A 13,461-nucleotide genomic window follows, 5' to 3' on the forward strand; every position below is an offset into this window, starting at 1 on the left:
TTGATACTCATCAATAGTTCTCCTCTAACAAAAGGCTGCATTACTAGGACTAAGCTCTCTATACAAAATTTGTTTAGACTTTCAAGATTCCAAGGTCCTGAATTCCAAATATTTTAAGCGATTTTAATAACCTCCTGAAAAAAAAAAAAAAATAATCTTCAAATATTCTCTAGCTGAGCTTTCAAAGTAAGTAATTTTAAAAACATGTAGGCCATTAGACATTAGAAGAATGTATCACGGACTTAGACATTGTGTCAGTACTAGGGATTTTTGTATCAATATTAGGGATTTTTCTCTAAAATATACTAAATGTAGTCACAAGAATGTCTACCTATATTTGTCTTGGTTGTTATCCACTTGTCCTACTAATTCTTCTGTTACCTTTCCAAAAAGTGGGGAAAACACGTTTCCTAGGATTTTGGGATATTTTGCAACATTTTCTATCAAGGGCCTTAGAATTAATTTTTCTCATCTTTCCTAAAGTGCATACATGCTTGTTCTGTCCCCAGACAATCATGAGAAACGGTTCACCTGTAAGTAAGTGGTTTAAGTAACATCTGAGAAGGTAATTGAGCAAAGCCTAAATACAACTAATCTGCATGATACAATCAATGACATAATTTCCTACCTTTTGGAAAACAAAACACCAAACTGTATTTCCATTATTCTGTAAGATTTTGGAGACAGCTGGGACGCATACTTTTAAGTCTGGTTTGTATCCATTTCCAAAACAATGAAAACAAGATCGAGATAATTCCCAATATTTATTCCATATGCCATATATACATATTAAAGTTGCAGCACATGCCTGTTTTAAGTTTTGTTTCACTTAAAGGAAAGGCAATGCTGTAATTTTTGAAGATAAACATGATTTCAGGAATTTGTAACTACACAACATGTGGCCTCATTAGAGCATTTGCATCACTTTGACTTCAAGATTTTTCATCACCTATTTCAAAAGTGACACCAAAGGCATTCAGAACCTGTCAACTGCCCTGAGGTCCAAAATAGCTAAATACCTCTGCATTCCTCACAGCATTGAACAGCATTTTTTTCGTTTTTACAGTATTTCATTTGCTTCAGAAGTCTTCTTTAATGAACCGATTTTCTTGCCACGTTCACCTTTTGAAGTCATTCATAACTAAATGCTACCTGATGAACTCACTTCATACTGGTGAAAAGAGAGGAACACTGAAAAGTCAGAACCATAATCCTTTAAAAACCATGAGAACCGAAGCCATCTTTAAGTCAGTGCTGAAAATAACTTAAGATTTTCTAGAGCCTCAACATGATATATAATGTAAATCCAGCCTCTATCTCATAAAATGCTTCTCAGCATGCAAAATGCATAATCCGTTTAAGTAACAATTACAGAGCTAAACAATGCAATCTGTCCCACTGGCACAGCAGAGATGTACTCTTCTGTGGATTAGGAGAAACCATTAGAAGATGAATTTAGCTTTCTAACCAGTGCTTCAGAAGGACTGAACATATTCCAGAAGGATAAAGGGAGTTATTGAAGCTCAAGTGGGGCAAAAGAAGCAGCAGCTATTGTATTCCAAGCCCACAGACTGCAAACCCTGGAAGAAACCCCTACAATGCTTTCAAAGATGACTGCTAGGAGAAATTACAAATCTACAGATTGTCAAGATTGTCAAGAAAAAAGAGCATGGAAAACCATGGAGAATCATAAAACATCAACTCTGATACAATCAAGTCATTAAGGGTATGTGACTAGCAAGAAAAAAGATGCTGATCTTAATACTCTTAAAGAACTTAGCTTCATTTACTGTCTTTAAATAGATATTGTTAGCAATCAGTTGTTTGAAATATATGGATTGATTTTTAATTACAGTAACTGTATGAACATCTCATTTCAGAACACAGTAAATGCATTAGCAAACATACCAACTATGAAGCATAAAAGCAAAGCTTAGGATGAAAACTTACTCTTGCTTTTCATACCTAAAATACTGTAGAATGATGCAGCTATTTTGTGTTACCACTGTTTGCTATGCTCTGAGGTAGTAACAATTAAGTTTTTGTAGCAGACTGCTCACCACAGCTTTAACGCTACAATCATCTCACCACACTTTATCTGGCTATACAAAATAAAAATACAAGCTTTCAATCTTATAGCTGCCCCTCTCTTCAACACAGATGTCTGTCTTCAAGACACCAGCTACACCCTGAACAAAACTGTACTTTAATCTGGTAACAAATAGTGCAGTTTGAACCAGAATGACATAAACCATATCTAATAAAACATATCTAATAACAGGCTTTTCATACTTATAATCAAAGTTCTTTACCAATAAAACCATCCTCCTCTTTACCTTGGGAGTTGACAGTGGAAGACAGAAGGTGTAGTTCAGCTCACCGCTACAGGTACTGCCGTGCAGAGCTATCATTGAAGCCTGGAAGACGTCACTGTCTAGAGAATACTGTGATTCAAAGGTGGACTCATCCGCTAGATCTGCCTCGCTGGAGTCCACCTAACAATAAAAGCAATTAAATCAGCCAGGCTGTTACCTTCACACCGCGTAAGCCCCAGACACATGCACCTCAGCCACTACACACTGACTGACACTTTTCTTGTATTTCTTTTTCCCCCCTGCATGTTTTACACTGAAGTTACACTTGCATAGAACAGTACGAAAGATTTCTGCTTCCATTATAATTCATGTTACTACATCTTCCGAGGTTGCAAAGAAGATCTGAAGTGAGAGTCTCAACTGGAATGAGATGCAGGGCTAAGGCAGGCTCATGACTGTTAACGGAAGTGTGAGGTGTTGGAGAATTCTGCTGTGCTCCCTGGCATCAATATTTTGATTTTTTTAGGGCTTTGTTTTGTTTTGTTTTGTTTTAATTTTATTTTACAAGAATTGACACTGAAAAAATTCTGAGCTTCACTTAGTGCCACCTGTCAGGAACGTTGCCCCAACCTAACTTCACAGGTTCAGTTGCTTTCAAAATGGTACAAAAAAATAATCATCTGGAAACTGTGACGATTTCCAATACATTTATGAGGAAAGAAAAAAAAAAAGACATAATTTTTATGATTTCCAAAAGATTTTAAATTTGACAACAAGATTAATACGGAGACTTCTGTCTTACATGAGAAATACAATTTTAAAAAGACATGGACATAGGCAGTACTTTTTGTGTGCCTCTGTGGTGAATCATACCATGAATTCGGTATATCAGATTCACAACACAGTCACATTCTGCAGATTCACAACCTGCAGTGATTGAACTGATTCATTTTTGGAGTACAAATGATCCATTTTTTAATGATCTCAACCCTAGAAACTTAACAGCTAATTAAAACTGCTCCTTTGGTGTAACTGACTCTCAGCCCATCTTCTGGAAAATGCAGACTACTGTTTCCAAAGCTATGCCCTAAAACAGGGAATGTAAAAAACTGGGATAGATCTGTAGAATCTGAGGGCAGATTTATCTATGAAAAATGGTATTTCATGAGTGCACTCCGCAAACGTATCTTCAAATCCGTTACTGCACATTCATTTTCATATTTTGCACATTTAACTAGTTGACAGAGTTGAAAACCTAACCATATTATCTGCTATATATTTTCATTGTTCTTTCACAATTTTAATTTTTTGTATGGATCACAGATAGAAGTAAAATTTCTAAATACTCAACTTTTAATCTGATTTTTTCAACACATCTTTAATTAAAGGTTATTTACAATATATAACCTAGTTTATTCATACTTCTTATCAATGAACAGTAGGTGGCAAACATAGTTACTTACTACTGTACCAAGGTAACAAACTGCAGAAGAAAAACAGGCAGTCTTGTTTAAAAACAAGTTACTAAAACCAGTTTGTCATTTCGCAAATGTGAAAAAATAGCAAACATACTGGAAGCCGCAACTCAGGGGGTTTTGCCCTATAAGGATCCATTTCTGATTTTTGTTAGGTTTTGGGTTTTTTTTCTAATTAAGTTCTGGTGTTCAGTAGAAACTGCTTCCTACCCATGTCCCTGAAAAATGAGGGCCAAATAACTTCAATATCAAATTCAGATCAGTAGAAATAACCATGAGAAGATATTGTCAGAACACTTTTTTATACTCAGAATATTTTTTTATATTCTGTTTTGGAGTTGGTTTGTTTGGTTAGGTTTTGGTTTTTGTTTTGTTTTTGTACAGTCCTGTTTCCTGTGCCTTTTCTATCTGAGTAACTTCTAGGCTATATAAGGCACTGAATGCTCAGGTAAGCTGCATTGTTAGTACAAGCGAACACCTTTTGACCTTGCAAATCTCATAACCACTGATTGATGCTGAAGCCTAAATACTATCAGGAGGAAGCACTGGCAGCTTTTGAAGACAGACAGCATTCCTTGTAAGGCTGGCTTACATGCAAAAAAAAAAAAAGAGTTCCAAAAACTTTTCAAGGTAGAGAAGTGATATATTATGATATAGACAAAAAGATTTATTTATTAAATAAGCACATGAATATTTCTCTATACAAGGTGAGATTTTCAAAAGGATACTGAGTGCATGCAAGGAAAACGAGGAAGCCATGCACTTTTGAAAATCTCAGAAAAATAATTTCTTCTTTTCCAGCAACTAACATATCATAGGCCAGATTCACAGCTCATGCAAACAGCGAAAATCTCCAGATGCCAGTTTCTACCATGTCGGTAGAAACTACCAACTACAGTGGATGAGTAATGTGGTGACAGTAAACACTAAAAATAAGCATGAGCAGTGACAAAGCAACCCCTTTCATTACAAAATGCAAAGACTTAAGAAATCTTTGGTAAGTTGGGCCACTAACCAGAGCCAGCTCAGCATGGAAGAGGGCTGCATCAGCTGGCCCCTCCTCCTCAAGTGACTGGGCAGTGTAGAAAAAGCAATCTTCCTTAGCAGAGACATAGCCCTCCTCTGGTGATAGCTGCAGAAAGAACGAAGCTCTGAGTTGGATGAGTGGCCAGGACACAAGACTTGCACAGTGCGTTTCGTGTTGGCGTTCAGAGAGGCAAATGATTTCCAAATGGGGCAAAGAGTTCATTTCAATTAGTCACAGCATTGGGTAGGTAAAGAAACATCTATTTTTCCAATTTACCTCAACTGATTCAGCTTCGGATCTCATTTTACACTTCCACATAAAGAAAAAGAACTATTCAGCTATACCACAGAGCTCACAGCTTAGTCAAAACACATTTTCAGTTTCTGCTCTTACTAAATGTATACTAAAACTGTCATCGGGGAAAGAGCTTAATAGCAGAGGCCTTTACAACCTTGCTAGCTGCAGGGTAATCTTATCAGAAGGCAAGGAGACTGAATCATAGAATCATTTGCGCTGGAAGGGACCTTTCGAAGGTCATCTAGTCCAACCTCCTGCCATGAGCAGGGACATCTTCAACTAGATTAGCTTGCCCAGAACCACACCCAACCTGAATCTCCCCTCTTTTAGTTTAAAACTATCACCCCTTGCCCTGTCACAACAGGCCCTGCTAAGAAGTCTCTCCCATCTTTCTTACAGGCCCCTTTTAAGTACTGGAAGGCCACAATAAGGTTTCCCCAGAGTCTTCTCTTCTCCAGGCGGAAAAACCCCAACTCTCTCAGCCTTTCCTCATAGGAGAGGTGCTCTACCCCTCTGATGATTTCTGTGACTCTCCTGGGGATCCTCTCTAACAGGTCCCTGTCTTTCCTGTACTGAGGACTCCAGAGCTGGACACAGCAGTGCAGATGGGGCCTCACAAGAGCAGAGTAAAAGGGAAGAATCATCTCCCTTGACCTGCTGGTCACTGCATCCACCATCTGTATTTTATGATTGTATTTGCTAGGTGGAACAGGCTCAAAAGGACAAAATTCAATTCTGACTATAAACCAGTAGTTTTGCAACGTAACTTTATGTTAAGTGTCTTCATCCAGTACTACAAAGAAGCCAGTGATTAAGTAATTGGTAAGCATAATACATGAAATAGTAAAGTGCAAAAGCTGTGTATTTACAAACTGCTGGGAACAGAAACAAAACCCTCGCACGTTTTCTCTTTTAGAGTGACATCTTAAGTATATGTCCTGGTTTCAGCTGTAACAGTTACTTTTTTTCCTCCTTCCCAGTAGCTGGTGTAGTGCCGTGTTTTGGCTTTAGTCTGAGAACAATGCTGGTAATACACTGATGCTTCAGTTGTTGCTTAGTAGCACTTACCCTGATCGAGGACTTTTCAGTCTCATGCTCTGCCTGTGAAGAGGGGCACAAGAAGCCAGCAGGGAGCAGAGAAAGGACACCTGACCCAAACTAGCTGAAGGGGTATTCTGATGATGCCATTCTACTGATTTTAATTTACACACTAGGAAGACTAGTACACGAGCATCCGTACTGATACACTATCTCAGTAACCCTAGGTCTCCTTCAGCCTCACTCTTCTAATTGTTACAGACTACCTTCTAAAATCAAGTCTGAAAGTATTTATAGCTATAGTAAAATAAGCAGCTGTATGAACTGAAGACTCACCATTGTTTAAACATAAAGCATGCAGTCTAAATACAAAGGCTACAAAGGAATAGGCAAATTCCAGGCAAACCACATACAAATGACTTTACATCACCATCTCACACATTCAGAGAATCCTGTAAAGTGTACAAAATTATGCCTGGCAACTTTCAGCCCTGAAAGACTGTGCTGGTTGAAAGATGCTTCGCCGTTTTCTCAGCTGCAAGATGGGTGTGCTAGGTCCTGCAATCACTGCGCTAGTCGTACACTATACAGGCCACTCCTACATGCAAGGAGATACAGGAATATGTTAAAGACAGCTTCTGAATGTTTTCAGCCACCCAGCTGTACTCCAAAGCACAAGGAGTGTTTGCGGATGTCAGGATCACCATGTACCGGGTTAAATGACAAACAGGGAAAGTATCCATCCAATTCCCAAATCCTTACAGGCAGTGGTTTGGCAACTCCTATTTTAACTGTTCCTGTTGGGGCTCCTTTCAGTGCTTGTACTGCTTCCTCCAGGCTGCCATTTTCCAAGTTGATATCGTTGACAAACATAAGCCGATCCCCGGGAAGAAGTCTGCCATCTTGCTCAGCCACTCCCCCAGGAACTAATGAGCGAATCACAATTACAGTGTTTGCTGGATCTACAGGATCCTAATTAAATAAAAGGAAGAAAAACATTTCATTTTATTTACACTTTCATATCTTGGAAATCTAACTTTTTAGCTGAGCTTTTATTAACCCAACAAAGAAGCTGGAGCTCTGCTCCAGATGAACCCACAGCAGGAACATACCCTGCTGTCTATACTGCCCACACATTTATACTTCCACCTATTTTTAACTCTTAAATGTAAACATTATGCCTCCTTTCTAGGTGATGTCCCATAATGTATCTCCAGCATAAAATACTGCTAAACTGTGTAGTGCTGTTTGCACTGTAATGAGTAACTACACACCAAAAATTCAAATACTTCCTACTGCAATGAAAGTGTTGCAGACTTCATCCTCTCTTACACTCAAGGGTCTGGGAACGCAGCTGGGCAGTGCAGGCTGGGGCAAGTTAACACACGCGCTCTGGTGGAACATGATGTTTATTTTCAGTAACTTTTATACTCCACAGCACCCGATCTTGCTCAGCTGAGAAAGGACTTTCTAAGAGGCAAGTCCTTATGCATGCCTAATCAAACACTTTATGGGACACAGGAACATACCAATACAGCACTCTAATCAACAGGACACAACAAAGTGGTGTTTGCTTTTAAAAAAGAAAACTGCTTTGAAGTCCTCATCCTCCAATGCACTGATTTCTATAAAAATACTAGCATCAAACAGTAGTAACAGAAACACACAATCCTATAATAACAGTTATCAGAGATTAACATATTTGCATCATTCTTATAGAATTACTTTCACAAGCAACATCATTACATGTTAATACTTCCAACATATGGCAATTCAATTGCGTACATGCACAGAAAAAACCCGGAAATGCAATAATGGACCAGCTTTACTGATAACAAAAGAAAAACAAAATATCTACAAACTGGCATGAAGCTATAGTAAGTTTCTGTGCCAAAGTGTACACCTAGAAGTATGCACATCATCAAAGCAGCACCCATAAGCACAGGAACTGGTGACTGCTGAAAGCTAGTGTGCGAGAGAAGCGCAGAGGAAGAGAGGGCCACCAAGAAGACCCTTAACTTCATGGCAGTTAATGCAGTAAGAAGAATGCCATGGAGCAATAAAACACTTCGCAAACTAGCACTGATGTAGATAGTGCTTAAGCCTGAACACCGACAACCTCCTCACTATTTTAACAAGTATTAACAGTGTCACTTTAGATGACACTGCGTGACACACTTTTGGGGGGAAAAAAATCACCCCTATAGTTTATGTGATAGTCTTCCCTGGGGTAAGAAATTATGTAGACTTTCCTACAGGGCTGCCACTGTATAAAACACAAGGAATGTATTAGTATGAACATAACTGTCCTTAACTTCAATCACTGTTCACTGAAAATTGAAAATTTGATTGAAACAGCAAAATAGAAAGATGAATCTCACTGTAATCTTATTTTTCACAGTCTCAGAAGAAAGCAGAAACTTCAGTGACAAACTGAAATGTTTTAACCACATGTCAAAGGAGAAATCATAGGACAAATGACAAATATTTTAACACCAGAAAAGGTAAGTTTCAGAAATCTGACTAGAGCTGTAGGATATGATAAAACTCACATTTGCAAAACATATTCAACATATTAAGGTACTTCCCACAACCCTTCAATATTACCATCCATAAACAAAATTCAGTAGATAAAAACCATTTGTGTCAATGCTTCAGAAGAGGCTGAAGCAAACATACACTTTACTTTGTGCTGATGTGGACTCCAAATACTTAGGCTCAGCTATGGTGTCTCACTCCAGAGTATCTTGAGTAACACATTAAAGAGTAATCACTGTTTCATGAAACACGTAATTGACCATGCCTTTATGCTTCAGATTATTGAGCTACTCTGCTCGTCACTTTTATCAGTATGCAAATACAAAATACTGTTGAGGCACAGATTAATTCTGAAGCATGCTCTGAAGGCATAATTTTCATTTGGAAGTGACCTCAAGATGCAAATATACCCTTAGGAACTAGATCCAGCAGATACCTAGAAGGGGACCAGATCCTACAGCACCACCAAACAGCAAAAGCTTATGCTGACCACAAGAGAAATTACTTAAAAGTCAGAATAAAAATTATCCACTGTGACAACTGGGAACAGGAGGATCCTAACCAGGATCCTGGGATCCTGACCAATTTCAAGCTGGGGACAGACACACAGCTATTCATTGAGGTATTACACCAGGAATCACAGCTTGAGATACTTAGGAATTCTGAAGTCAAACACAAAACATGTTGTGCACAGACAGCAGCTAAGCAAGGGATTTCAGAATCACAGTTCTGGATTTTAGTAAATCCTGCTTTAAGCACCTAAGTCCTTTATTGGATCTTGCCCTAAGTACCTCACTGCAGGTGCAAAATACATGAGTAAATGCCTGAATATTCTGACTACATCATTCATTGCCCCTGGGGCACTAGAAGATCAGCTTTCTGAAGACACTACTATATTAATTGATCATCTATTTTTCTGGACCAGAATTACCACTATTGTTAGAATCTGCAATCTTAACACAGTAATAAATATAACTAATCTAGCTATTAGGGTGCCAACAGTGATAACCATTTAGCTTTACTGTGTTGCTTGGTTTCCATTAATGTTTATGCTTAAAATATGTACTCAGATCATCCTGCAAGATCCAATAGGAATTATTCTGGACTGCAAAGAGAAAGGAGTGTAAAAGTTACCTGGTAGTCCAATATGCTAAATCCAAGTCCTGTACTCCCTTTCTCCAGCTCAATGTGCTGTACTTCTGTTTCCCACATTGCCAAAGATGAGCTTTGCACCTCTTCCATACTCTGACCCTCGTCAGCTGTTTCCAAAGCTGTTCCCTCTGTGTCAGAGGAGCCAATGAATCCAAGTTCTACATGAGCCTGAGAAAAAGTGAATGTTCACCAATAAAATACAAATCTTTGTGAATCTGCATAGACAAAACTCTGTTCCCAATAAACAAGATAAAAACTAAGTGATGCATCTCTAAACACAGAGGAAGTACTCAGCAGATTTAACAAACAAGTCTGATAAACACAAAATTCATGTCCTCGTAACAAAACAGTTACACTACAAGTATATGAAAGTATGCACTAGAAAAAATACTTAAAAAATGGAATTTCTGTCAAACTAAAAACTTCAGAAAACTTCATTCGTACATGTATTCAAATATATAGGAAATATCTACTATTATACAGTATGTCTAAAAACATGCCTTGCTCTAAATATAACTGCACTGACAGGCGTCAGAACATTTAAAAAAGAAAACACACACACACACACATACATGCACACACGTATGTTCTTCACTTGCTTTAGTAGAAAAGCATAGCAACTATAAACTGAATTTGGTGCCTTGCTCGCAACTCAGAATTAGTAACTGTGTTTCTTTTCATACAAATGTTATTGCGTTGTATACTACACTACAGGCCGTACTGACATGCTTAGTATGTCATGCTGCCCAGAGACTTGGACTCAGAAGTGACATATGTGTTTCTGCCAGTGAATGCAACATACAGTTCTACACAACACAAACCCCAGAAGCTCAAAACCAGACTGAATATATTCATAGTCTAAAGAACACACAGTTCAGTTTGCCATACCCCTAAAGCTCACCTGAACAACATAAGCTAAGTACTTAGACAGACATAGATAGACCTGCATCTAGTATTTCTGCCCATGGCCTATCATGAGACTGAAGTACAGTTGATGAATATAATTTGTCTCATTCGATTTATCTGGTTGCAAGTCTAATCCTGTACAAGAACTTGGTATTTTTCTCAAGGAAACAGTCATTCTCCCAGCGATAATTTAAGACAAAATACCTTTTCTGTGAGCTGAACCTCAGATAGACTTAGACTCTCCAGTACTTCTGAGTGAGCGATGTGGGAAGCTACTGGACGACAGCACACCACTGTCACTTTAATAGGCAGTTCTTTCAAGATATTGACCACATCCTTGTGGTTTTCTCCAAGCAAAGATATCTCATTCACCTCAATAAATAAAGAATACATAGTGTTTAGAAGTACACAGTGTTTAGAAGCACAATGAACAAAATTGGGGAAAAAAAAAATCCAACTCACTAATCACCTCATCTAAAAGAAAAAAAATAAAACACAAGAAAAACCCATGCTAACAGACATTGTCAACCCTTAATTTCTACTCAATTTTGTGCTCAGAATTAGCACCAAGATAAATTCTGACCTGAATGGATAACCTCATAAATTGCATGACACCACCCTACACACACGCATACTGTGTCACTTCATTTTTCTTGCATTCACGTGAAACAAATTCCTATTTTAATTCTAATAAAATTATTCTGAAAAGTAAACAGATATTTAGTCCTGTCCTGGTTTCAGCTGGGACAGAGTTAATGTTCTTCCTAGTAGCTGGTGCAGTGCTGTGTTTTGGCTTTAGACTGAGAACAATGCTGGTAACACACTGATGTTTTAGTTGTTGCTCAGTGGCGCTTACCCTGATCAAGGACCTTTCAAGTCTCTCATGCTCTGCCTGTGAAGAGGGGCACAAGAAGCCAGGAGGGAGCAGAGACAGGACACCTGACCCAAACTGGCCAAAGGGGTATTCCATACCACAGCACATCATGTCCAGTATATAAACTGGGGGGAGTTACCCGGAAGGACAAATTGCTGCTCACGCCTGGCTGGGTATTGGTCGGCGGGTGGTGAGCAGTTGTATTGTACATCACTGCTGTTTGTTGGTTTTGGGTTCTTTTTAGTTCTCTCTCTTTGTGATTTTCCTTTTCATTACTATATTTTATTTTAATTACTGAACCGTTCTTATGTCAACCCATGGGTTTTACATTTTTTCCAATTCTTCTCCCCGTTCCACTGAGGGGATGGGGAGTGAGGAAGCAGCTGTATGGTACTCAGTTGCCAGCTGGGGTTAAACCATGACAAGTCTCCACACTGTGTAGAGATATTCCAATTAAATCTTAATGCTTTTGCTAGGTATGCTTTTTTGGTGACCTTGAACTATCTGAAAAATCAGCTATCAGATGAGAAATGCATGTAAGAGTATGAGTTTGCATAGATACGCATAAGCACATATGAAATGACTGCTGAAGCACTTCTGTTTACCTACAGTTAGGTATGCTACATTCCAAAACTAACTTATGTGAAGCAAGTGACTGCTCAAAAACCTTACTGAATGCAGGCTAAGATACAGTAGTACTTTTTCTTACTTCCAGCAGCTCATCTCCACTGAACAGCTTGCCGCTTCGTCCAACTGGCCCCTCTGGTAAGATAGATCTGATGAAATGATGTCCTACTGTAGCCTCAAGGCTTATCCCTAACCCACTACTTTCGCTGAATTTGTTAACTACAGCCACCTAAAAAAGATTGAGAAATTGTTACTTTTGACATATTTACAACCATACCTGTTACTTTCTGTTTCAAATTACATAAAACGAGGTGAATATTCCAGAAACGAGAAATCAGAAATATTGTCACGTGTAATGGGGACGGTTAGGAAGCTTTGATCTCGTGTCACTTCAGTATATACAAGTGAGAATTGTATATGACAATGATATATCTAAAAATATATACATTTGCAGAGACTACAGTTCTGGCATACAATTTTGAAGTAAAGTCCTAAACTCAGATACTGCTTTTCAATTGTATCTATAGTAAACGTCCTATGTGTTATTTAAATCACTACATTAAGCATTTTATTCAATATGCAGAATGGGTAGGACATTTCAACTTTGGATAATAAAGGGAGCTTCAAAATTCACCTTAAATATTTTTTTCTTTAATGCACATTCATCCTCTTGAAGCTAGGAAGTCTGTGAAGCAATGCTCACAGGAACAGTAGCCTAAGAAGCGTGTAATTATTTTGCTAAAATCAATAAAGAAAAAATCTTTCCTGTATTAAAAATTAATAATCAAAATAAAATCAATAGATTCAGGAGCATATGTATGATTTTTCTAAATAAAGGAACAAATACAATACAAACATATTTCTATGTTAGGAACATAATAAGTGGACAAATCAAAGGGCATTTAATAATAGTAATCGAAGTTTACCTACCACTATTTCATAATTCGTACCCATAATCCTCTGCCACTTTGCCTTCATAGCTGCTTCTTCTGTAGTAGTTACCTGGAAATCTAAAAGTTATGTCTGAGATTACTGTGACAAAAAATAAAATATTCTCTCTATCCATATAACTGATAAAGTATGTGAACCATGCAAGACGACTCAACCATTCCCACAATGTCAGAGCTCTCCTAAATATGACTAAAAACTTTGCATGTTTTCTCTTACCAGGTTTGGCTTTTTCCAGGTGTCCTGGGTTCAGCTACAGCAGTC

The 13,461-nt window shown here is 38.1% G+C and overlaps 1 protein-coding gene across 1 annotated transcript in view; it reads right to left on the reverse strand.

Annotated features, from left to right (window-relative positions):
• MPDZ (multiple PDZ domain protein) overlaps window positions 1-13,251 on the reverse strand; it is a gene marked incomplete at both ends in the record, with an annotated part of 47,712 nt that extends 34,461 nt beyond the window's left edge. Inside the window, 7 exons of the mRNA XM_010014486.1 lie at window positions 2,337-2,495; window positions 4,806-4,922; window positions 6,915-7,124; window positions 9,825-10,010; window positions 10,953-11,120; window positions 12,332-12,478; window positions 13,180-13,251. Of these exons, the coding sequence (XP_010012788.1) occupies window positions 2,337-2,495; window positions 4,806-4,922; window positions 6,915-7,124; window positions 9,825-10,010; window positions 10,953-11,120; window positions 12,332-12,478; window positions 13,180-13,251 (1,059 nt within the window). The remainder of the gene's footprint in view (window positions 1-2,336; window positions 2,496-4,805; window positions 4,923-6,914; window positions 7,125-9,824; window positions 10,011-10,952; window positions 11,121-12,331; window positions 12,479-13,179) is intronic.
• Between the last annotated feature and the right edge of the window lie 210 nt (window positions 13,252-13,461).

Source organism: Nestor notabilis, unplaced genomic scaffold (genome assembly GCF_000696875.1).
Source record: "Nestor notabilis isolate BGI_N333 unplaced genomic scaffold, ASM69687v1 scaffold30955, whole genome shotgun sequence".
Lineage (NCBI taxonomy): Eukaryota > Metazoa > Chordata > Aves > Psittaciformes > Psittacidae > Nestor > Nestor notabilis.